General features: G+C 39.0%; 1 protein-coding gene and 2 long non-coding RNA genes across 5 annotated transcripts; all 3 read left to right on the top strand.

Moving 5' to 3' along the window:
* Nucleotides 1-884: 884 nt before the first annotated feature.
* Nucleotides 885-22,264, top strand: uba1 (ubiquitin-like modifier activating enzyme 1). 3 transcript variants are annotated; one of them, XM_082144430.1, is made up of 26 exons: nt 885-1,107; nt 7,219-7,335; nt 7,576-7,634; nt 7,744-7,912; nt 8,499-8,633; nt 8,782-8,888; nt 8,972-9,062; nt 9,184-9,316; nt 13,376-13,473; nt 13,568-13,714; nt 13,859-14,035; nt 14,158-14,265; nt 14,424-14,504; nt 14,821-14,973; nt 16,745-16,910; nt 17,019-17,215; nt 17,319-17,383; nt 17,475-17,670; nt 19,200-19,274; nt 19,371-19,572; nt 19,664-19,752; nt 19,838-19,930; nt 20,019-20,210; nt 20,299-20,400; nt 21,065-21,165; nt 21,278-22,264. In XM_082144430.1, exons 2-26 carry the CDS (start codon nt 7,219-7,221, stop codon nt 21,411-21,413), a joined length of 3,189 nt encoding a protein of 1,062 aa, XP_082000556.1. In that variant the 5' UTR covers nt 885-1,107; the 3' UTR covers nt 21,414-22,264. The 3 variants fall into 3 exon arrangements, with proteins under 3 accessions (XP_082000556.1, XP_082000557.1, XP_082000555.1); XM_082144431.1 differs by lacking the exon at nt 885-1,107 and adding an exon at nt 4,703-4,985 and having other exon boundaries at nt 19,371-19,560; XM_082144429.1 differs by lacking the exon at nt 885-1,107 and adding an exon at nt 4,703-4,985.
* On the top strand, nt 14,980-15,998 carry LOC309480078. The gene is made up of 2 exons (XR_014199540.1): nt 14,980-15,478; nt 15,960-15,998. It is a non-coding gene; the product is annotated as an uncharacterized lncRNA (long non-coding RNA).
* LOC309480080 lies at nt 17,677-18,860 on the top strand. The gene is made up of 2 exons (XR_014199541.1): nt 17,677-18,297; nt 18,332-18,860. It is a non-coding gene; the product is annotated as an uncharacterized lncRNA (long non-coding RNA).
* Nucleotides 22,265-23,721: the final 1,457 nt, after the last annotated feature.

Genomic DNA, 23,721 nt, shown 5'->3' with positions numbered 1-23,721 from the left:
AAAAGCTTCTTTAATGCACTGTCACTCTTAGATGCATTTAACTACTTTTTACTACAATACAATATCTTCTTACCTCAGGAATTCCCATTACTTAGAACATTGTTAGCAGATTTCCAAAATGGTACATTATTTACCTTTGTGTTTACATAATCTATGCTTGTGATTTGTTTGCAGACTTTGCACAATCTATTGTTTGAATTGTTAATGTCCTGCAATCTGAGCCTCCTCAATGCCTTGAAAATCCTTCTTTGAAAATGACAAAAGGGCAGTTGACATGAATTGTTTTGACATGCAATGTGGTGTGACATGCTACAGTCCATCTTAAACTGTTTTTGCACACATTTGCATTTTACATGCATTATTATGCAAGTAGCTTTTATGAGCTCATTTACTGAAAAGCATGAGAATTTGTTGCAAAACATTTCATGCACGACCGTTTCAAATGATAGTGAGAAGAAGGAAAAACAAATGGTAGGCCTGCGATACATTTTTATTTATTTATTTAAAAATAATTTTAATCTAAAATCTTGATGTTGATGATAAAAGTATCATGTTCAACACAAAAGCAACTTGACGCACATTTCAACGTGTAAAACTACTATTCCCATAGTGCATATGACAACCCAAGCTTTGGGCGGGTCTATTTTGTAAATCAATGGGGGGATATCAATGGTGAAATTATGATTTCGACAAAATATATTAAAGTTTTTTTATTATTACCCAATTACGTTTGTTATAAAATATTACTCGAAACGTTTGACATTGGGCCATCTATGCAATGCATGTATCTGGGGGTCTAATATGAACACGAGTTTGTGTTATTTCCCTGTATCTTGAATAATAGAACAATCTCAACGCAAACTCTGCACATGTTGGTTGTTCTACGCTCATGGACTGAAGAATACTTGCCGAACTGTTAACGGTACAGGGAATAGCCGGTCAGGCAACCGTCCAGCCTCCCCTCACACTGGAAAGTCACGGAGCTCCCGCCACTACTGGGGATAAAGTTACCGAAACGGTTTGATTTGACCTTTTTGTTGTTTATCTTTTGTCCGCGAGGTATTTCTGTCTTCAGTACCGTGGAGAGGCCAAGTAATATCGGATGTGGTGAGTTCTGCATACTTATGTGCCTAGCTAATGCTAACTTGCTAACGTGTCCACAAGAACACAGTTACAGCTAGTCAAAGCCAAGTTTTAACGCTGAAGTTCAGTTAGCCAGGCGCAACAATTTGCCTGTAAAAAATTTAACTGGCCACTTTAGGAACAGCCCGCTAACGGCATGCGCGAGACAATGCGCTCCATGCGCGCATCACGAGCCGGGGATGAAAGAAACCAACTCATTCTTGCAGAAAAGTTGGCTAGTTCTCCCGTCATATGGTTTAGGTTATTTTTCAGAATTCCTTCATGCTCTGCAAGAAGGTTGTGCTAAGCTAACAAGCTTCGTTTTTGCAGGCTAACGTTATCGCAAAACGTCCTCGCATCGTTTCCAAGAAAGCTAGCCTGGATAGATAGCGAGACAATCTTGACTGCCCATATATCTGCACAACTGCTTAGATTACAGTCTTTAAAACTATCTCAAGATTCACATAAGGAATAATAGACCAAATACTGAATCCAACTTGTAAGTTAGGGATGTGGGGTACCCGGTCATTGCTTTGCTTTTCTGGTTAGATCACCGATCATTAAACCTCAAGCCGTTTATGTAACCCTGTGCATTGTTAGCATCGATTTGCTATACTGTAAACTGCAGCTTCTTTAAATCCCACGTTGCCCTCTTTAGTACGCATATAACTGCAATCTGAAACTATGATCTTAAGATGGTGTTTTGAAGCGAGCTAACTGGCTCACGCAACGCGTGAGGTTTTGACCATAAGTGCAGGTGCGTGAGCGGCAGAATGATGCGATGCGTTGGGGGGGTTGTTTACATTATTTGTACCTGCTGTAAAGGTAACTCACACAGGGGACATTTGCTTCTTTTATGCACCATATGCGAGAATAAGCGGCCCACTTGGGCCTTTGTTACAAGTATCACCCCCATCCCCCAACGCTTATTCCTCTCATTTACAAGAAAGCCCATGCCTAACCCCTCATTTTAGCAGTCATTGCTTTGAAAAGACATTTTCTATGGGTTTGTTGGTTGAGGAGAGGTAAACTGATCCATGCAGGGCAATGAGGGGATGTTCTTCAGAGGTTATGAAAGCATCATTACCTTTAGGTGTATTTAAACTTTGGATAAGTGTAGACCTTCTCAGAGGCTATTATTGTATGGCCATATGTTATTGCTTTATTTGACGCCACTCTTTATGAAACATTTTACCCACATGGTTTACATCAATTATGTCTGCTCCTTAGTATAATATTTGTGTCCTACTTAACAGTGTCAGCTGTCAACAAGCAGGTTGTAAGTTTATATTAGGTAGAGTGAATAAGTGCAGCACCTGCTTTAGTGTTTTGGTACTTGATGTCTATTAAAACATCTAATATAAGCATTTGTTATTTTGTAACACATTACAACTCAAATAATACGTTGTCATATTTTTCCTCAAAACATTGCTTTTACATTCAGTATCGTTTGCATCTCCCATGTAAATCCTTTAGGATATAAAACCCATTTAAAAGGATAGTTCACCCAAAAAAGAAAATTGTCATCATTTTCTCATACTTCACGTCATTCAAAAACTTTAGAGCTTTCTTCTGCTGAGCATGTTGAGTAACCAAATAGTTTTGGTTAGCATTGATTTCCATTGTATGGAGATAGAGAAAAAACATACAATGCAAACACATTTGTGACTGTAAACCTTTATAAATATACAGTTGAGGAAAATCCACAGGTGGTGTATTTGTTATTTGTTTGTGAGTTAGACGGTAGCAACAACAAAAAGTAATCAGAGTCTGATATGGATTTAAAAAATATGGACACATTTTAATATCTGGTTAGTGGGTCTCATCTATGGCTTTAATATTTTGCAAATAATATCAGGGATTTATGTAATAAGAAATAAAACCATTTTTGACAATGTGAACATGCATTCTTTCTGGCGATGCCTGAATGTTTTGAAGTATTTGACTGGCTGTAGCCACATTATAATAGACATCCAGTTTAATATAATATCTAACAGACCTACATTACTCTGCATTGTGAAGAGCCAGTGTCAAGGTCCAGCACACTTCTGAATGGTTGGTGGCAGTTTTCATAATGCATTTCAGAATGGTAGGTGTCACTTTATAATGACACCTGTGGCATTTTCTCTCATGGTAGTTTACAATATAAAATGCCTAATTGGTAAGTGTCAATTTGTGGTGGCACATTTTGCTCGTTTCACTTTTGTGGCCACCTATCTAAATAGTGTCTTTATTCTTTTATAATTCCAAATGAGACAGCTGAACTGTCAATCTTATGCAAATAGAGAATTTTTGGGGGTCATCAAAACAACTGTGTATTTAGAATATGTATTTAAATACATTGTAAAAATGCTTAAAAAAATAATATATATAATAAATATAAATGCAGACAACGGGCCACGAGGCAGATATTAAGTATGGAGAAGCCTGATGGTTGTTATAACAATACACTCTGGGATACAATAAACCCCATGTTTGAAAGCAACATATGAATTAAAAGTTGCTCTGCAGAATAGTGCCTATGTTACACCATCTACAATGCATGGCAGAGAGTGGCATGTGACTCTAGGCCGGAGCGCAGCACTGCACATTTTATGTCTCCCTCATCTAACACACCTGGTTCAACTCATCAGGTCATTAATTGAGACTACAACACATGAACGGGTGTGTCAGACAGGGGAGACATACAAAATGTGCAGTGCTGGTGCTGGTCCAGGATAGGTTTGAAAACCCCTGCACTGGGCTATTAGAGGTGCCACATGTTTCGGGATGGGACCCGAAATCCGGTATTAAACGGGCCCCGGGGCTGAATTTTGAGACCGCTGTATCGATAAGCTCGGACGTTATCGGTTCTGCTGTCGGTACTGGAGAAATTAAGAAAATACACATGATACTATTTATTATTGCTATTAAGACGTTATTTCAATTTTTTTTACCTTCCTGAAATTAAAGCACTCTTTAGGCTTATATAATGTGCATCTTTGTTTAATTGTTTATCTTTGAAATAAATATATATATATACACACACACACACACACCCATCCCTAGCCACAACATACGGCGACATGCTCCGCAACATTGTCAGTGGCACATGACGCAATCCATCGGCACTTCACACGTTTTAGTGGCACATGCCATGCCAGTGACAACAGGATGTGCCACTAACCACATCGGCATGCCATGCGCCAATGGCTTCTGTGCCCAAGATACCATGCCACTTAATGTTAATACCACTTCTCTGAAAAAAACACTGAGACATTTTTCTAAATAGCTTCTTTGTTTCACGGAAGAAGTCTTACAATTTTTGGAACAACATGAATTGGGAGTAAATGACAATTTTTGGGTGACTATACTTCTGCAGCATGGGCTCAGCTTCACAGCATCTGGACAGTTAGGATAACGTGGTTCAGTTCATGCACATCTGAATATCAGTTACAGAACCCTAAAGTCCCGGCATATGCCGTGTTCTTACTTGAAGTGGGCGGGTTTTTCCGTAAAGTCATAGGTAGGGCAGCCAATGGGCGACAGCGGAGGATTGCAGCACTCTTGGCGAGCCCACCTTTTCCTGTTCCTCTTTATCCGAGCAGCTCCGCCCCTGTGCCACAGCTGCCATTTTGGTTTTGTTCCGTTCGCTGAAACAAAACCAGAAACGAGATATACAGGCAGGCAGCAGACTGGACGACACAGTGACTCGGCAGGATAGTGAAGGGGGCTTTCTCACAGCATCTCGCCCAGCGCTGTTCGTGCTGTTCCTGTCCGTTTTTTTCCTCGAATCTACATCATCCCACAATCCGCACCATCTAAGTTAGTTTCACACGAGGAGCGGTTTGCTGACACTGAGAGTGGACTGAGAAGGATTATTGGTAAGAGGCAAACCATTACACTAGATGCTAACTCGGTGCAAGCAGCTGTCTGCTTGAATAGAGCTTTATAGCGAGTAATTCCTCGCTTATGCTCGTATAATTAAGCGCTTTTTGATCGGCATAAAATCAGATCGTTGTGTTTGTGCAGGTGCGGAGTTCTTTCATTCACTGGTTAGCATGCGAACTTGACTAGTGAGCTAGGCCTCAAGCTCAGTAAACTGCACCAACTATTACAAAGCATGTAACGTTAGCAGGCTAGCAAGCTAACGTTAGGTGTCTTAAAAAATCCTTTCGTGTTGCCTGCTATGTGATCATCCGGTTAAATTAATCAAAACTGATTAGCGGCACGAGACCTGTTTGGATTTCACCTGGCGTGTTTGTTTAATTTAACATTTGATGTCTTGACATACTGCAGATGATTTTTTCTGTCTCGTCGAAGCGGAAGTGAAAATCTGAAAAGTACAAAGCAGGTGTAACCGTTGATCTTTACGTGATAATCGAGGTTATGGATGTTATATTTTTTGCTTAGGTCACTCTCGGATTTATTCACGTTTCGGTTTTGCTTGGGTCATCCCAAATCAGAGGATGGGCACCTCGATCTGCTCTTACCGTAATTTTGTTGTGCAAGATTACTTAACCATATGTACGCCAATGGAATTTGTGGGCATTCTTCTGATTTTATTAAAGGGACAGTTCCCCCAAAACACATTTAGTCATTTTCCTACCGTCACGTTGTTATAAACCTGTATGACTGACTTTCTTCCGGGTGGGAAAATTGTCAGGCAGAATGACAGCCTCAGTCAGTAGTAACGTTACAATGGAAAAAATGAAAGTGAATGATAAGTGCTGTTATTTTTTTTTTATTTTTTTTTTTTATGTTTTGCCTAATAACTTATAATGTTTCACAGAATTCATTCAGGGTTAAAACAACATGAGGGTGAGTAAATGATGATAGTATTAAAACATTTAGGTGAACTATCCCGTTTAAAATTGAAGCATGTTCTGTTGACAACGGCACGATTGAATGCGGAATTTCCGCTCGAGCGCAGCTCGGGAGTTTGTCGTCATTCTAGAATATACGGTTTGATTCGAGGGCCGTCGAACTCTATGCAAATAATGAGCCTTATAAAGTTTATATCATTTCCCAGTTAATGAGATATCTTAACGTAAAACACGGTATTTTGGATGGATGGGCAACCGTAATACCATAAGTGTTAGTGTTTGTGCTGCTACACGTAGCCGGTCTTGGGATTTGACATTCACTGCAGCTTTGTTTTAATGAATCAGCGGTTTTGTTAAGGCAGAGTGGGTGAGCCAGTAAATACACGAGCCATTCACCATAAACATAACGCTTCTGTCCTCGAGCTATTTATAGCCGAAGAGCTTAATCTTGCGGCAGAAATCAGGCTCTCCTTGTGCTGTGGATAGACAAACCTTGATTATTGTAAATCCTCACATTAGTGATCTGAATGTAGTTTGGTGCTGTCCTATTCATCTTATTTTCTTTACATAGTACAAGCTCATTTAAATACATTTATTTGCAGAACATTAGTTGTATTGTTATAATAACTCTGCCTTGGTTTTATAGACCAGAATTTCCCTTTGCCCTTTTGATTGACAATGACTTCGCTGCATTGCTGGTACAATCATTTTTTTTATACTCTTAAAGGAACTGTCCAGTGCTGAAAGTACAATTTATCTACGGTGTTTATACTGGCATATTTCAGCATTCTCCTCAATGGACATTACGTGTTTTATATACGGATGATCATTTCTCTGTTTTCTTCTAGAAGTTTCAATGTTGTGCTCTTTTGTTCCATCTTGGCTATATACCCTGATCATAAAACATGTTTGTTCGTTAATGAATAAAAGTACTATCAGTAGAGCAATTTTTTTTTCCTCAGCTGCTTGCACATTAAATAATGTATTCAAACCATCTGGATGTTGCTATTATTGCTCATTTGTGCCACTGCTTTCCTGTTGTTTGTGGGAGTAAGACAAGAGCTTTTGGCAAGCCCTAGAGCTAATAGCCTGAAAAAGGCTTTTAAGCCTCTACTAAGATATTAATTGGTTTGTTTAATTTGGGAAACTGATGTTATTCCACCAAAACTAAGTGACCTGTAAAACAATTATCTCTGTAATGTAGTTGTTTAATGTAATCATAATATTTAGGCACTTCAAGCTCATAATATTTGCTTGTAAAACTCAGAGATTGATTTTCTTTCTTTTTTAGATGTCCAGCTCGCCGCTGTCCAAGAAGCGTCGCGTGTCAGGATCAGAGACGAAGACGGGATCCCACTGCTCCTCCTCTAACTCTGTCAGAACTGAACTGTCTCACACACCAGCTAACGTAGGTTCAAGTCAGGCTTTTTAAAGCCATCTTGTTTGGATATTACTTGAACATCTAGGCTAGATGATCTAAATTTATATTGATTGATTGAATTGATATAAAATATTCAGATGTGCATTTTTTTTTGGTTAAAATCTTCATTCTTTACTGCGCCTGGATGTTGAAAGGCAGCCAGTTTAATAAGTCATGTGCTTGACTGTCTATTTATAGTCTGTTAACTGTGGTTTTCGGTCTCTGCAGGGCATGGCTAAGAATGGAAATGATGCTGAGATCGACGAGGGTCTGTACTCCAGACAGCTGTGAGTTTGGCCTTCATTTCAGTTTGATGTATCCTTGTAACGTTCTTTTTAAGCAAATTAACTGACTTGATCATGTGAGTAGTGGCTAAATTTAGTATGTGTCTCTCAGGTACGTACTGGGCCATGATGCTATGAAGCGAATGCAGAGCTCCAATGTTCTGATCTCAGGGCTGCGAGGTTTGGGTGTAGAGATTGCCAAGAATGTCATTCTGGGCGGAGTCAAGAGTGTCACCCTGCACGACCAGGGCATGGCCGAGTGGAAGGACCTTTCATCACAGGTCAGTGGATGGGGCATGATTTATAATTGCTTGTAAGCATTGAAGGGGGGCTAAAAAAAATATATTTTTTAAATAACCAAATCTGCATTTTATAGCACAACAATTGAATTAATAGTTTGTGGTCAGTATTTAGCAAGGATGCATTAAACTTGTCAAAGTTATAGTAAAGACATATGTTACAAACGATTTCTGCTTCAAATAAATATTGTTCTTTTGAATCATGTTCTGTTAATCAGGGAATCCTGACAAACATATTAAGCAGCACAACTCTTTTCAACATTGATGATAGTTACAAATGTTTCTTGAAGCAAATCAACATATTAGAATGATTTCTGAAGGATCACGTGACACTGAAGACTGGAGTAATGATGCAGAAAATTCAGCTTTGTAATCACAGGACTAAAATATATATTAAAATATAATACAATTACTTTCAATTGTGATAAAATATCACAATATTACTGTTTTAATATATAATATAATTATATAATCGTGTTCAGTGAAGTAAAAATATGAATACATTTGAAACCTAGCAGTGTAATAATAATAGTAGTAGTAATAAGTGTTTGTTACATGTCTGTCTTAGTTTTACTTGCGCGAGGAGGATCTTGGGAAGAACCGTGCAGAGGTCAGTCAGCTTCGACTGGCAGAACTGAACAGCTATGTGCCTGTAACTGCCTTCACTGGCACCCTCACCAACGAATACCTGACCCAGTTTCAGGTACTGCCATTATTCTCCACTGGACTACACCCATCAGCTGAACACATGGACTAAATCCTACTTTTCCCACATACATATGGAACTTTGCATTTGTTAAAGTTTAACTGAATTTGAATGAGTTGCCTAAAAGGTGTTTGTGTTTGACCAGGTTGTTGTGCTCACCAACTCCAGCCTCGATGAGCAGACACGCTTCGGGGACTTCTGCCACAATAATGGCATCAAGTTGATCGTGGCAGACACACGTGGGCTGTTTGGGTAAGAATACCACCCCACTTATTTGTGTTGAGTTATTCATGTTTTTTGGTTAATAATCTAATGTATGTTCTGTGTTTGAATAGGCAACTATTCTGTGATTTTGGGGAGGAAATGTTAGTGTTTGACACCAATGGGGAGCAGCCGTTGAGCGCCATGATTTCAATGATCACAAAGGTAAGAGCCTGTGTGTGATGGTAGCATTAAACCTTGTTTATGGTATTAATAAAGTTGTCATTAGTTACATTTCTGGCTGTCTGAATTTTTTGCTTTTTTGTATTTGTGTGTGTGTAAAAAGGACGGTGCTGGTGTGGTTACATGTCTGGATGAAGCACGGCATGGATTTGAGAGTGGAGACTACGTTACTTTCACAGAAGTGCAGGGCATGACAGAGCTCAATGGCTGTGAACCAGTAGAGATCAAGACACTGGGTAAGTTATCAGGGGTTTTCTTCCTGTAACAGACCAAGGAACCCCCACCCAGACTCTGTCAGCCCAGGAACCTCCAGAATACAAAATGGTGAAAAAAATGAGTGGTACTCAACCTTTTGAACTTCAAGCCCATCCAATTTTAGAATTCCCGTAGTTTTATAATTGCTGACCCCCAGTTTCACACACAAGGCTTAAGCCTAGTCCCAGACTAAAATACATGTTTGAGCTGTCTTAACTAAAAGGAGCTTGCACTGACATATCTTAAAATCTCAGTGCCATTGTTTTGTTTCAAGATGCACACCAGTAATGTCTTTTTCTAAGGCATGTATATAAAAGCTACTAAAATGCCCCAATTGAACTAAGGCTTAATCCTGGCGTATGCCGAGTTCACACTGAACGATTTTAGGCCTGATTTTCTCTCGCAGACAGGTTTTGTGAGATCGCTGACAAATGCACAAAATCATAGGCAAATCGGTGCTCGTTCACGTGAATGACAATCACGCAGTGTGAATTATCAAAGACGTGATCTGAGAGAATCGCAGACGCCCTATGATATTTGGCATGTTAAATATCTTGACCTGTCGCCGATTCAAAATCCTGCTATGTGAATGTTTTCTGACTGAAAATTACATTGGCAAAGACCTCTACAGCCTCTCAATGAGAGAGCAAGATACAGGGCAGTGGGATGTTCGGGGAGGAGTTATAGACCAGAATATCAGTATTTTAATAGATGTATTTACAATTATATCAAACAGAAACATAGCACAAACATTTGCTTGACCAGCAGCACATTGCAAAATTATTTATTTACAGGACTTTGCAGAACACACAATACTTGCTCCCCTTGTCTCTCCAACCATTCCTGCCGACATAATGTTTTTTTTCTCCTTTTTGCTGCAAATCAGCGCACAGACAATTTGGATCGCAATATTCTTGCAGGCTATCATTTATAAATAACAATGTCAGTCTCCCACGAGAACTCCGGTCTCATGCACGCGTGATCTTGCGTTATTTCCTTATTTCCATGCAGTGTGAAACCTCCTGTTGCCGATCCATTGTGCAGTGTGAACACAGCAGCAACTGAATGCTACCCCAGATAGTCGTGAAAAGAACAATGACCTGACCACTTTGAAAATCGTGCAGTGTGTGAACTCGGCATTGGGGTGCTTTCACACTAGCACTTTTGGTGCGCACCCGGGTTTGATTGACGTCCGAGTTCGGTTCGTTTGGATGATCTGAACGCTGTCTTCCCAACTCGGGTGCGCACCTGTGAACCGTACCTTAGTCCACTTAAAAACTGGTGGTCTGCGGTACGGTTCATGTAAACTCTGGTACGGTTCGCTGCTGATATGAACACAATCGTACTAAATCGTTGAAGTGAACCACTATTATTGACGTATGATTTGATGTGTGTCTTTTACTCACTTTCCTGAAGAGTGTGTACTGTATGCAGAGCTTTATATCTAATTTCTGCTTGCCTTCAGCGTACTTTAGAGCATTGGCAGTACATTCACGGCAGATAGACGCCAGTGCTGTTACGTACTGAAGCTTTGGAAACAAAACCAGTGGTTCAAAAACAATAGTATAAAAGTGAGGTGAGCAACTCTTTGCATTTTGCCGCCTTCTCCTGTGCCGTCGTTACCAAGCAACAGGGTGGTAGGGTGGTAAGCTGCTGCTTTGATGCAAACGCACCACAGTTCGTACCCAAATAATATAATCTGAACACAGTCCAGCAGGGGGAGGGGGGAATAGTCAAACTCTGATTTCGGACCTGGCAATCGAACCAAGTGTGAAAGCATACTTAATCTTAGGCCCCGTCCACACTACTGCGTTTTAGTTTAGAAATGGAGAATTAAAACGAATACGATCTCCGTCCATACCAGCGTTTTAGCTGCGTATTAGAATTGATCTCAGTCCACATTAAAACGACTGAAAACGCGGATCACGTGACCATTCACCAACACTGGGCATGCGCGTGCCGGTGTAAACACAACTTCATTGATAAAATTATCCCACCATTGCGCTGGTTCTTCCCGGGTTAACCCAAAACCGACGCTCCATGTACGGTCGGTACCGCCGCTGCACACGGGAATTGTCACAGATCGCTCGAATAATAGCTTGCCTCCAGGGCATGTAGGCAGTTATAGCATTGTAAAATGCAGAATTTACTTGCACAACACAACAGCTGCTAGCAAAGATGTACGCCATGACTGATGACACCCAATCATAGAGCCGAGCGTGAGCCTCTATTACGTCATCGTTTCTAAACTCCTCCGTTTTGACCCGTCCAGACTAAAACGCCCTCCGGAGATTCAAAACGAAAAACGGGTCTGCAGCGTCTCTAAACTTCTCCGTTTTGGGTCTCCGTTTTTGCCGTTTTAGTGTGGATGGGAGGTGCAAACGTAGCAAAAGGTCTCCGTTTTTAAACGAAAACGCAGTAGTGTGGACGGGGCCTTAGCCCTGTCTGTGAAACCAGGCCTGTGTGTGCTTCAGGCACCTCACTTTTTAACCATAACATTTACATGACTCTTCTAGTCATTCTGTATTTACTATATAAGGATTAAGGATAATGATTTTGTTTGTTTTAAATGTTTTGTTCACAATAAAATCTTTTAGGCCTGGTTTCACAGTCAGAGTTTAGATTTAGCCAGGATTAAGCCTTAGTTCAATTGGGGCATTTAAGTAGCTTTTATAAATGTGCCTTAGAAAAAAAAACATTACTGGTGTGCTTCTTGAGACAAAACAATAGCACTGACATATTTTAAGATATGTCAGTGCAAGTTGCTTTCAGTTAAAACTCTGGGACTAGGCTTAAGCCTTGTCTGTGAGGTTAGTGTTCTGAATAGCTATAAAAATGTGTATTCGTTATATAACTGCACATGGCATTTTACGATTTTATTAATGTTCGTGACAGATCTTGAAATTACATGTAAATGTAGGCTCCCTCAGACAGTGGGATCCCTGTTTTTTCATGGTGTGAAATAAGTCTTGAAATAAGTTGTTTTTAGTTTTATTAGCTTAAAGGGTTAGTTCACCCAAAAATGAAAATTCTGTCAGTAATTACTCACCCTCATGTTGTTCCAACCCCGTAAGACCTTCGTTAGTCTTCGGAACACAAATTAAGATATTTTTTGATTAAATCTGAGAGCTGTCTCGCTCCTCCATAGGCTTCTAAGACATTATAACTTGCTGGCCCAGAAAATGTATTAAAGACATTGTTAATATAGTCCAAGTGACTACAGTGGCTAAATCTTAAGTTTATAAAGCGACGAGAATACTTTTTGTGCGCAAAAACAAAACAAAAATAACGACTTTATTCCACTATTCATTTCCTTCTTTCTGGGCCTCGAGTAAATTCACGTAGTATAACTGCGCAGCGCTTCTGTGTTGCACGTTGTAATTGGTTAAATTAGACAATATTAAATAGACGTTCTGAGGTCCCAATGGAAGTTTAACATTACTACACTATAAAATAAACTATAATATAAAATACTTAATTGAGCAAAAGTTGGAAAGCTAGATATTATTTATATGTAATAAAAAGTTGTGTTCTACATCTCCACAGCCCCCTGATTAAAAACTAGTTCTAGATGTAAAACAGGTTATTCAATTATTTTGCTAAGTGACATTCAATAGTTGTTTATTTTGCTCTGCAAAGAGCTTGTTGACAAACTCAAGTACTCAAACTGTGTTGCCTCTATCATCTTCCTCACTGTGTGTCAAAACCGTATGCATATGTGTCTTCATCCTGGCAAATTTAAAACCGTTCAGTTGTCTAGAGATGTCTGGTTGTTTGACAGGATTTACTGCTGTTTATGTTGGCCTACTTTTTAAAATGTAACTGGATCAGCATTAGACAACATGTCAATCACTTACGCGACTGATTACATCAGTCAACTATCTCTGTCCTGAAGGAACAGGATTTGATGAATAACAGAAATAATATCCTGGAGTCTAAGGCCAAAACATTTTATAACTGTTAAAAGGTTTGCTGTTAACTGTACACCGTTTTAATGTCAGTGAGCTGTTTTATGTGACTGTGATGTCCTCTGTCATCAGGTCCTTACACCTTCAGCATCTGTGACACAAGCTCATTCTCGGACTATGTGAGAGGTGGTATTGTCACGCAAGTGAAGATGCCCAAGAAAATTGCCTTTGTAAGTGGATGCCCCTGCTGGGACTAACTTTATGGAACTCATGTAAAGTGAATATTCTACTAGATTTCATATGCACACTTCTTTCTTTGCCCAGAAATCCCTGTCCTCCTCCATGGCTGAACCAGAGTTCGTACTGACTGATTTTGCCAAATTTGATCGTCCAGGCCAACTGCACGTGGGCTTTCAGGCGCTGCATGCGTTTGAGAAGAAGCACAGTCATCTACCGAAGCCCTGGAGTCAGGTGCAGACTTTTTTCTTACTCGCATTCAAGCTTATTCTAACCAAGAACTCCCAATAATGTTCTCAACCAATACAATGTGTTGAGTTGTGGGCCTCAGACTCTGTTACTCAGCAGTGATGTCTTTCTCTCTGTGTACTGCTGCAGTCGGATTCGGACGAGCTTGTGACTCTGGCTGAAGAGGTGAACGCTGCACAGACCGGATCTGCCAAGCAGGAGCAGCTGGACCAAGCACTCATCAAAAAACTGTCCTGCTTGGCTGCTGGAGACCTGGCACCCGTCAATGCCTTTATTGGTGGGCTTGCTGCCCAGGAGGTTATGAAGGTAATAGTCTCCCATTATTGTCTTTGAGCTTCAGATCAATGAGATATATATTAGGAACGTGTTGCATTAGCCTCATCTGTCATGGTCTGTTAAATGTTTCCTTTTTTCCTTCATCTGCTCAGGCCTGCACAGGGAAGTTTATGCCCATTATGCAGTGGCTGTATTTTGATGCTCTGGAGTGCTTACCTGAGGCTGAGGACACTGTTCTTACAGAGGAAGAGTGTGCACCTGTGAGTACCCCTTGTCAATCACCTTCATTTTGCAAGATATTTCCATGGCTTCTGTATTTGTTTGATAATAAGTTGATATTAGTCAAATTTTGCTGCTCCCTCTGAAGATTGTGGGTTTCATACAAAGAATAATTTATTCATTCATCTGTTTTCTACAGAGGAACTGCCGGTATGATAGCCAGATTGCTGTCTTTGGGTCCAAGCTTCAGGAGCTGTTAGCCAAACAGCGATATTTTCTGGTGAGGAGCTGAAACTGGCCGTTTATCAAAATGGGAGACAGTTACACCATGCCAGTTATACAATTGCCCCATGCTTGCTGGAAAAACAACTTTTCTTATTTTAATTAAAATTACTAACTTAAAAAAAATTCAAACTGTTTAGAAATATAAATGACAAAAGCACATAAATTAAGCTAAAAAGAAAACTGAAAGTATAAAAACACAAGCTAATTCAAAATAAATATAAAAAATTCTAATGGTTTATAAATTATACAAAAAAAAAAAACTGCTTCACTCTCTGAAGTGTTAATTTTTGTGACTTATTTCTTGTGTTCAGGTTGGTGCTGGAGCCATTGGCTGTGAGCTGCTGAAAAACTTTGCCATGATGGGGTTGGCCAGCGGTAATGGCGAGATCATAGTCACTGACATGGACACCATAGAGAAGTCCAATCTCAATCGACAGTTCCTCTTCAGGCCCTGGGATGTCACGGTGAGATTGACCTGACACATTATTAGACTGGAGGAGAGAGTTTTTGGGATAGAACTTGATAATGGTGTAAGCCAGGTGCACACTGTATGATTTTTGGCCACGATTTGGCTGTCTCTTGAGACAAATTTTGTGAATCCTAAAAGATTCCTCTGATCCTAAGCCAAAATCTGAAGTCTTTGATCGCTAGTTTGACATGTTCGAAGACAGCCAATTACTGACCATTGCGGGCAAATTTTACCTCTTACAAAATTCTGGCAGTGTCAGAAGTTTAGAGGCACAGTCCTGCAGTGTGACGACAACTGTCAAATCAAAAACCAATAGGAGCACAATTAGTGAGAAAACAAGAAACCACCTCCTGCTCCACACACATCTTTAATTTTTTTATTTTTTTTCAGTTGTCTTTTCAAGAAAAGCCATGATCAAAATAAATAGGGGAGAGCCGAGATGATTGAAACGCGGGACGGATGAAACACTGAGATTTCCTTAAACCACTCACGTCATGTACGTCAAATTTTGTTAGCCGAAATGCCTACCACACCCGCGAAAATATTTCTTCTTTACGTTATGCCGTTTTGGAGTTAAAGCTGCAAAGCTGTTTTTGAGTGCGGTAAGTGAATTCTTTCGTGCGGTATTTTAATTTTTTTGGACTGACAAGTTGTATTTATTGTTTCATGTGCCATTGTAATGATAATACAGCAGGTGTATTAGTACTGCAACACACCCTTAAGTGTGCAATATCAGAGTTTTTTAGTTTAAAGGCAAAAGAGGTTTAACTGACAGGAGGCGCTGTCCGACAGTATACTGTTCATTGTATACTGTTCATAGATTCATATACTGTTTCGTGTTTCTTTTAATGCAAATTCATTTTCAATTACGCAACACGTGTTATCTCTTTAATAATCATCAATTGTCCAATCTTCAATAAATTTCATTTATCGTCTTCTGGTTGACCTCGTTTTCTTCATAATAACAGGCTATTCAACTAGCAAACAGTCAATATGACTCAAGGAAGAAATGTAAGAAAATTCATTGTAAATGGATTTGTCTGTCTTCATCAAAATAGCCCATTAGAAAGATTACAAAATGCGCATAGGCTTATCGCCTATTGTTTATTGGGCGACAGAACAAAAATGGTTAATATGAACCTTTAAATTAAAATAAATTACAAAATATGTTTGTAACAATATGTACATAAGTTACTTGTCAGGTATTGTTCACAAAAACAAGCATTAGATGAATAGTTGCCGTTTGAACTTATGTCTCATCCGTCCCACCCCTGTGTTGCAATCACGATTGAAACAAAGCACAGCTACCGTTCAAAGTCAAATTTTACTTAAATCATTCTATATTTGTACCGAATAACACATGATACTAAGAGAACACACATGTGAGTTGTTGATCACAAAAAAAAAATCTATCTGTAACCTTATCTTAGAAAACGACGTTAATCTGAAGTGTTTCAACTGTCCCGGCTCTCCCCTACTAGAGATGGTTTTTGTTTGCTAGGTGTCATTTCTATCCCGCATGTAAATGTAGTTCACAGACACCAAACGGCTTGATGTGAAACTCTTTTTGCTTGCGTCCATTTTTAATGCTTCTTCACTGCCGTGCAGTCTTGACATTGACAACTGAGATCCTACAGTGTGACCTGGCTTACAGCAAGGGTCATGTTGGTACAGTCTGACAAGCAACAGCTGTAAAGGACTATTCTAAATTGTACACTGTGCACCCGGCTTATCGTTGCTGATTACTTTGCTCCCCCTTTGAGCAGAAGATGAAGAGCGAGACTGCCGCCGCAGCCGTGAAGCAGATGAACCCGACAGTCCGCATCACAGGCCATCAGAACCGTGTAGGGCCGGACACAGAGAAGGTGTATGATGATGACTTCTTTGAAAGCCTTGATGGAGTGGCAAATGCTCTTGACAATGTAGATGCCCGTAAGTTCGAGTTTTAGAAAGTAAAGTGGCTGGTCATGTAGGTCACGTCAAAATGTAATGGTCAAATAGCTGCTTGTGAAATCGACTCGGCATGCTTTGATTTTCCAGGTATGTATATGGACCGGAGATGTGTGTACTACCGTAAGCCATTGCTGGAGTCTGGTACTCTAGGCACCAAAGGGAACGTGCAGGTGGTCATTCCCTTCCTGACAGAGTCATACAGCTCCAGCCAGGATCCTCCAGAGAAGTCCATTCCCATCTGCACACTCAAAAACTTCCCTAATGCAATTGAGCACACCCTCCAGGTAACAAGTAATATTGTGTTGAACTTCTGTTGTCTTGAGCCTTAAGTACTTTCATTGACCTAAACTAACCCTTTGCTGTTTGTCCATCCTCTCCCTCTCTTAGTGGGCTCGTGATGAGTTTGAGGGACTTTTCAAGCAGCCTGCTGAAAATGCCTTGCAGTATCTGACGTAAGTTCCCATCACCCTGAACAACCCTGTAAGTTTGCCACTCATGGTGCTGTCAGTTGTTTTAAAATGTAATGATGTTATCCCTCCCCAGAGACCCAAAATTTATGGAGCGCACCCTGAAGCTCCCTGGAGCTCAGCCGTTGGAGGTCCTAGAGGCAGTATACAAGAGCCTGGTGACAGACAAACCACGCAACTTTGAGGACTGTGTGGCTTGGGCTCGGAACCACTGGCAGTGTCAATATAACAACAACATCCGTCAGCTCCTGCACAACTTCCCCCCAGAACAGGTGAGGCCTGCCTGTTCTCATTTGATCAGCTGTGAGTGGAGTGATTGAGGCATAAAGTCAAGATTGTCTAGTAATACAACTGTTCTGAGATCATAATGAAAAAGTCTAATGGAAATTTGTTTGTTTTTTGTCAAAAGTTCAGTTCAGATGGTAAAATGTCATATGGTGTGACACCTCCCCAAAACATTATTTTGTAATAACTACTTTTTTCTTTTTTCTTCCTTTTTTGAAAATGGTTAGGATGTTTCGTATCAAGCTTAGATTTCTGTATCAAGCTTAAATAATTTTAATACTTTTTTTTTTCCTGTTTTAATTTGTGATGTAACAGAATTAGTGTCAAGTCATTTCATCTGAATTGTGACATAAACAGATCAGTGAAATGGATTATTAAAAAAAAGTGGGGCAGGGACTTGGTTCTATCCATCAGTTTTTAATTAGATAGAGGAAGATTGTTGATTTTCAATGCTGTAGCCTTTGACGATGTTGAGTTGACTTTAAAATTCTATCTGACATACCCTGTTGCTCCAAAAGGGTAGAGATTTATTACAAGATCTTGTTTAGGATAAACCCATTGGAGTTTTCGGTTTCTTTCTTTCCTGAAACTTTTGAAAGGCTTTTTTTTAATTAGTGATTTTTACCTCTATTTTTGACAGAAATTAAGTTAATTTACTGATTAAAAACATTCACCTAAAATGTAATCATATGTATCCCTTAGTTTTAGAAGATATCCTGTTTTGAAGAATGTTGAATCCCCAGTTTAGTGCTGTCCTGATTTACATCTTTAAGTCATGAGTCCATTCAATTTCAAATCTTGAGTGTGGTGTGCCTTATGATACAGGTATGCTCTCTGTCCAGCTCTGTAAATGTGCAAAAAGTGCAAAAGACATTTATAATGTTAAAAAAGCATTAATTTAAAAGAATTCACAATTCAATTTTCCATTTCATATTTCTATTTCAATCTTTGTTCATCAAAAATACACAACAGATTTGATTTGACTGGATTGTTGAAAATATAAATATCATTAGATTCCAAGGAGCAAAAAAGCCATGTGAATAGAAATATTGAGTGTTAAATAAATGTTTTAGAAATTTGGCATTGAAACTTTTATTGTGTAGATTATTACAAACAGCAGAAAATCAGCAAACAAGAAGCATTCATATAAAATTTTCCAACGAAAAACAGGAAAAAGCATATTGTCATGTTATACTGTGTCTAAATGCAAGTTATTTTCACTGAAAGTTCGGCAGTTGCGCTACAGAAAGCCATGACCAAGGACACGCTAGTGCAGACGTGCGCCTGTTATGATGTTGCAGACCATTTTCTTTTGCAAATGGTAACAAGTTTTATCTCTTAAATCTTTGCCATTTACACTCTTTAAACAAACGCCACCCAAGATCACTTCAATTTCCCTGTTGAGAAACGCTAGTTTATAAAGGTCTATAACATGCATTTAAGAAGTGGTGTACATTTCCATGAATTTACAACTTTGTTGAACTTTATTGTAATATCTTCCACTCTCTTTGTTCAGCTTACCAGCTCTGGTGCGCCATTCTGGTCGGGTCCAAAAAGATGTCCTCATGCATTAGAATTCAGCACTAACAATGTGAGTATTCACTGTGCGAAGACTCAAATAAAACTGACTCCTTTCGAAATTTCACATGGTGAAAATGAGTGATCGTGATATTATTGTTATTGGCAGGATCTTCACATGGACTACATTATGGCAGCGGCTAACTTATATGCCATTTCATATGGCCTGCCAATGACAACTGACCGCCCGGCTTTGACCAAGCTACTGCAGGAAATTAAAGTGCCTGAGTTCACACCCAAGTCAGGAGTCAAGATCCACGTGTCTGATCAGGAACTGCAGAGTGCCAATGCATCAGTCGGTAAGAGAAGAGGTGATTGAGAACATTTAGGTAGACGTAGATTTAAATCAGTTGAACGATAGTGAAACGACACTATTATTGATGCAACTCTGTCTCTTTTCAGATGACTCTAGGCTTGAAGAACTGAAGACACTGTTGCCTTCTACAGATGCGACTTCTCAGTTCAAGCTCTGTCCCATTGAATTTGAAAAGGTGCCGCTTTTATCTCGACCCCAATTTCCCATCTAGTAGAACTTCTTAACTTCAGTTCAAATGCTAATTATGTTCTCTTCCTCAGGATGATGACACAAACTTCCATATGGACTTCATTGTAGCTGCTTCTAATCTGAGAGCAGAGAACTATGATATTCCTCCTGCAGACAGACACAAGGTGAGAGGGCAGCTGAAATGGTTTTTCAACTGTCTTGGGAGTTAAGTCCCATCATTGCAGATCCTCACCTTTCGTTTTCTTGTTTCAGAGCAAGCTCATTGCTGGGAAAATCATTCCAGCCATCGCCACGACGACGGCTGCCGTGGTGGGTCTGGTGTGTCTGGAGCTGCTAAAGATCGTTCAGAAACACACGAAGCTTGAGTCCTACAAGAACGGCTTCATGAACCTTGCTCTACCTTTCTTTGCCTTCTCTGAGCCCATAGCTGCCCCCAAGCACAAGGTATGTGGCAGCGTTCTCCATTACAGCAGCGATGTTGGCATCCCTTTAAATGACTACGGTATTCTCACACTCTCGCCTTCTTTCACAGTACTACGAGATTGATTGGACGCTTTGGGACCGTTTCGAGGTGAAGGGCATTCAGTCCAATGGAGAAGAAATGACACTCCGACAGTTCTTGGACTATTTCAAGGTAGTTTTTTATGTTTATTGTTGCATTTGAGTACTCGACAGATAAATCAACCGATTTCTTTATCCAGGACTATGAATGACACGTTTTTAAGATGAACTGTTTGAATTGTTAAAAATAACCGTTTGGTGTAACTTGAAGAAATAATGACAGAATTATATTATTGTATAGTAAAATGTACAATTATATTATGACTGAGAAGTACAAGAAATATCATGCAATCAAGACATTTTATAATTGTAGAAGGATAATCACACAATCCAGACATTTGTTTTATCCATGTTTAATTTATACTGTAATGTGTGCAAGGTTTTTTTTTTTTTTTTTTTACTTGACCAACTAAATGCTATTTGTTGTAAATAAATTATTTTCATTTGAATACTTAAAACATTTATTAAATTTAGAAAGTTATTAATTAATTTCATTAGATGCCATTTGATTGTTTACATTAATTCTCGAGCAAACGTGTGGAATGCTTTTCCTTCCCCATTAAAAGTATGACGTGAATATTGTGGTTAAATATTTATATGGAATGACATGGGGAAAAAATATTGTGAAATTGGGCCATATCACCTAGTATTATTCGTGCCCATCCCTTGTAGAAACAGGCAAACTAGGGTCTCTTTAATCTTGTGTACTCGTGATTCACGCTCTGTTCCTCCCTCAGAATGAACACAAACTGGAGATCACTATGCTCTCTCAGGGAGTTTCCATGCTCTACTCTTTCTTCATGCCCGCGGCCAAGCTTAAAGAAAGACTGGAACTGCCGTAAGTTTGTTTTTCCTATCTTTTTAGACGTACTGAATTATCATATGGGCATAAATGAGGCATATAGAATTGCAGAAAATGAAAATTGTTGCCTCTGTTTTGCTCTTCATAGGATGACTGAGATTGTGACCAAGGTATCCAAGAAGAAACTGGGGAAGCATGTTAAAGCACTAGTCTTTGAGCTCTGCTGCAATGATGACACAGACGAGGATGTCGAGGTCCCGTACGTCAGATACACCATCCGCTGAGAGGGCTGTTGGGGTAGGGAAGGGGACATGTCGGAGGAGGGAGAGGGCGGCCCACTGGGGATGGGGAGCATCAGTATGCTTGGAGAGCCCAAAGAGAAATCAATCTTTTTTTTAAAACCAGTTACTGAATAATACGAGTATTATATCTCAAACACCCCTTTCTCTATTGGTTGAGCTCACTAGGGTGTGATTCTTTCAGGCTGGTTATCATTTGGAATTTGGGGAGCATGTGAATCTTGGGCTCTAACTTATTTGAACTGGTTGTTGTAACACGGCTTCAGTGAATGAATTAATCTGTACACCGATTGTCACTCCCTCCCTCTGAATCTCTTTCACACTGATCTCTGTTCCTGTCCTCATGATACATTTGTGGGCAGCACCATCTTGCTTTGTATTCTGGAGTAAAATATTGACTAATGCCAAAAAAAAAATGGAGTACTAAGGAAAAATATCAGTTATGTTTGCATTTTTTTCCTTTTTTTTCCAAATCGCTGCCTTGGCTTGATGTCACGTTAAATGTATCTTGAAATGCCCTTTTTGGCCAAGGTCTTGGAGCGAGTTGGTCCACTTACTGAACTCCTGCTCTCCCATAGGCCCAGTGGGAACATCCCTTTGCTTCTCTGGCGAGTTGGGTTGGGTTCAGGAACTTGCACATAACTTTTTTTTTTCCCCATTTTTTTTTTTTTTTTTTTTTGGGCGAACCTCTGGTGTACACCTTGTAGAACATAAACTCTGTATTCTTTCTACTTTGTTAAACTCCAAAAAAAACAAAAAAACATTACAGTACAAAAAAAGTGATTTTACTCTGTAATGGGAGCACTTGGTGTTAGTGAATAAAGTTGAAAACATTTCTTTGCTTAATTGTCTTTTCTTTGCTACTGTTGTTTTTAAAATGTATCTATGAAGTTAATAAAAAGTATCTGCAGTTAAGCAAAATGGTTATCAGGAATATTTCAATGTTTCTGTCACGTTAAGTTGCACAGTACACATTCAATCCATAGGATTTTTATAACTTTTTTATAGAAAGGGGAAAAAAATGACAAAATATGGAATCTCTGCCACTAGTTTTTACCACTATTTTACAGCAATAATAAATGGTAGAAATAAATAACATTTCAACAAATTATATTTTCTCCAATTGTTGACAATTGCTTGTTTTTAAATGCTGGATTGTGAGTCACTCAACTTAAACTGTGCCATTTCATGACATCATGACAGCTTTTTGGTTTAAATTTACTCCAGTTTGGCTGTTAAACTGTTCTGAGTCACTATCTTGTAAATTAAATTATTCAACACCATGCAAAATTATAGCACATTGTTTTTCTGTTTAAAATGTACTTTGTCCCCCTTTTCTATTGATTTCTCTCAACCCCACTCCAAAGAAGCTCAAAGTGTGATGCTGCCACCATTAGGCTTCACATTTGAAACGGTTTGGTGTTTTACTCTTGCTGTCATCACATTACAGAAGTGTTCTCCAAGTTCTTGTTGGCACACTTCATGTGGTTTTTATTTATGCACTTTTCAAGAGGAGTTACGGTTTGGTGCTTCGTGACTTTTTTTTTTTTTTTTTTAACTATTCGAGGTACCAATTACATGTTTTTGTTGTGGTGGTTTAAAATTAACATAGCATCTAAAGTAGTGAGTTTTGAATACAATAAATGTGTATTAAATGAACATTTAAGCAGAAAGAAGAGTAAATCTCATTCCATTTTCTCTGCAGTTTGTGTAGTGCTGATTGCAGTTGTCAACCTCAACCATTCTGTCATTTTGAGGAAAAAAAATCTATTTTGTATTTTAGGGGATTTTATAGTGCTAAATTATATTAATGGAATTGTTATGATCCGTTTATTACCTGTTAAATCACTTTTTGAACATTGTCATAAATATTGAATACTTTTGAGAACTGGCTTTAGGTGGGTGACAAATTCATAAAATTCTTATGAAATGCATACAAATGTTTTATATGAAATATATATTTTTCAAATAATTTTTTACTCTAAAACCGAGAAATCCATAAATCTAAAGTTGTGTTGCAAATTTGAGGTTGATATCTCAAAAAATTAACTTTCAGTAAGATTTTGTTTGGGTGCAGTACCAAACGCTTCCATTAGATGAAATTAGTTTCCAATGTGGTCATTTTTGAATGAAAACAGTACCGGTGTGACTATTTTTTCCAGGACCATTTAACTTTTTTGAATCATGTCCATAATTTGTGTTCACATAGCAAGTGCCAAAACAAAGTTAAAAAGTTTCGTACCATTCCGATGAAGTAAAACATTTCTAAAATTGAAAATTTAAGAACGGCACT

This window comes from Leuciscus leuciscus (assembly GCF_965113295.1).
Source record: "Leuciscus leuciscus genome assembly, chromosome: 18".
NCBI lineage: Eukaryota > Metazoa > Chordata > Actinopteri > Cypriniformes > Leuciscidae > Leuciscus > Leuciscus leuciscus.
This window is presented reverse-complemented; position numbering and strand designations above follow the sequence as displayed.